The sequence below is a fragment of the Archocentrus centrarchus genome, chromosome 13, assembly GCF_007364275.1.
Source record: "Archocentrus centrarchus isolate MPI-CPG fArcCen1 chromosome 13, fArcCen1, whole genome shotgun sequence".
Taxonomy (NCBI): domain Eukaryota; kingdom Metazoa; phylum Chordata; class Actinopteri; order Cichliformes; family Cichlidae; genus Archocentrus; species Archocentrus centrarchus.
Window position 1 is genome coordinate 10,113,469 of NC_044358.1, and position 1,662 is coordinate 10,115,130.

The window sequence follows — 1,662 nt, forward strand, 5'->3', positions numbered from 1 at the left end:
CATGTGTTGGAATATGTGAGGATATCATATGACTCTATGAAAACTAGAGGGCTATTAAAATTGAGGGGACAGATGCACAATGAGATCAACAGAGGCTCATCCACACCTTCACCCCAAAACCCTCAGTGTCTAAGGTGTAGATAAAATCCAGAGGTTCCTTTGAATAGATCATATTTTCTTTCTCATCTTTGTGATGTTATGTGATTAATTTGGATTATCTTTGTCAAAACCCACAGGAAGATGAGTGGCCCTCAAGAAGTGACCTCATTCAACAAGTCTTCATTTTCCAATGAGACAGGAAACTGTGATCCAGTTAACAACTGGTCCCATATCTTCTTTACACCGGTCCTTAGTTTGGTGTTTCTGGTGAGGTTCAACTCCTCTGATCAGTGTCTTATTCTCACCAACTCAACGGTTTTCATTTCAGAAATTACTCTCATTTAAAGTTCCAGCTAAAGGTCCCTACAGACAAGTCTTCCCACTCAGCAGCAATGAGGGTAATGAAGTGATGGGTAGTTATTTTGGCAACTCTTTGATCTGACAGAGCTAAAACTTTAATATCAGTGGTCATCAAGATAAAAAGCAGAGACGATAAATCACCAGATCAGATCATTTTTTTACCTGCAGATCTGACTTAAACTAATATAAATCTGCTGGCTCCATGCTGCCAACACTGGTTTTCGGGTTGGGGGGGGTGATAGAAAATTTGGCATTTGAGAATTTTCCAGTAAATCTCCAGGTGTACCTATAAAACTGGCTGGTGAGTACATATCAAGATACTTCAGCCTCTTGAAGTCATTCAGTGGGCTATAAGGTTGATGTACCTGCAGACCTTCCAAGATAAAAACCCGTGGAGGGTGATTTATTTTTCTCTTTCCAAAACTAAATCTTGCTCAGGGGGGAAGTGATTTACCAATGTGTTTGCGTACTCTAATGTAGCACTCCAGGCTAATTAGCCTTCTAACTGCCATGTAATGTCTAAGGCCAGACTTCTCTGGTAGTTAAAGAAGTCTGATTGTATTAAAGTTCTCTGAGAAAATGAGCCTGTTGCTCACTGAATCTGTGATGTCAGTAAATGAATTTATAGTCTCAGTCACTAGTTTTAAGTCCTATTTAATAAAACATCATGTTCATTCTGGAACTTTAGAGCCCATTAGAGTCGAGCAGGACTAACTGCTGTATGAGCGGGCAGCATCCCTCGTGTCCGATTCATCCTCACTCTGATTTTTCTTTGAGAACTGGCCAGAGACAACAGATTAGAGCTGGCCAACAGAACTAATTCAGTCAGATACTTTTATTTTTCTGTTGCTCGGCGGTCGAGGAGACGCAGTGCATGTGCCAAACTCTTGTCCTGTGCATGCTCTCTGTCCTCTTTAGGTGGGTTTAGTCTTCAACAGCTTCACCATGACGTTTTACTTCTGTCAAGCTCAGCAGCGGCCGTCCAGCAGCTTGACGGTCTACCTGAAGAACCTGATGGCTGCTGACTTTCTGCTCTGCCTCAGCCTGCCCATCCGCATCGCCAACTACGCCAGCAGCTCCGCCACCATCCACCTGCTCTACTGCAGCTTTGGAGCTTCTGCACTCTTCCTCAACATGTACGCCAGCATCCTGTTCATGGGCTACATCGCTGCCAACAGGTAGTAAACCTTTGGTAATTTCAGA

At 43.1% G+C, this 1,662-nt stretch overlaps 1 protein-coding gene across 1 annotated transcript in view; it reads left to right on the forward strand.

Moving 5' to 3' along the window:
- The first annotated feature begins 240 nt into the window (after nucleotides 1-240).
- LOC115790098 (P2Y purinoceptor 14-like) overlaps nucleotides 241-1,662 on the forward strand; it is a 2,097-nt gene continuing 675 nt past the window's right edge. Inside the window, exons 1-2 of the mRNA XM_030743768.1 lie at nucleotides 241-366; nucleotides 1,378-1,637. Coding sequence (XP_030599628.1) covers nucleotides 241-366; nucleotides 1,378-1,637 — 386 coding nt within the window. The remainder of the gene's footprint in view (nucleotides 367-1,377; nucleotides 1,638-1,662) is intronic.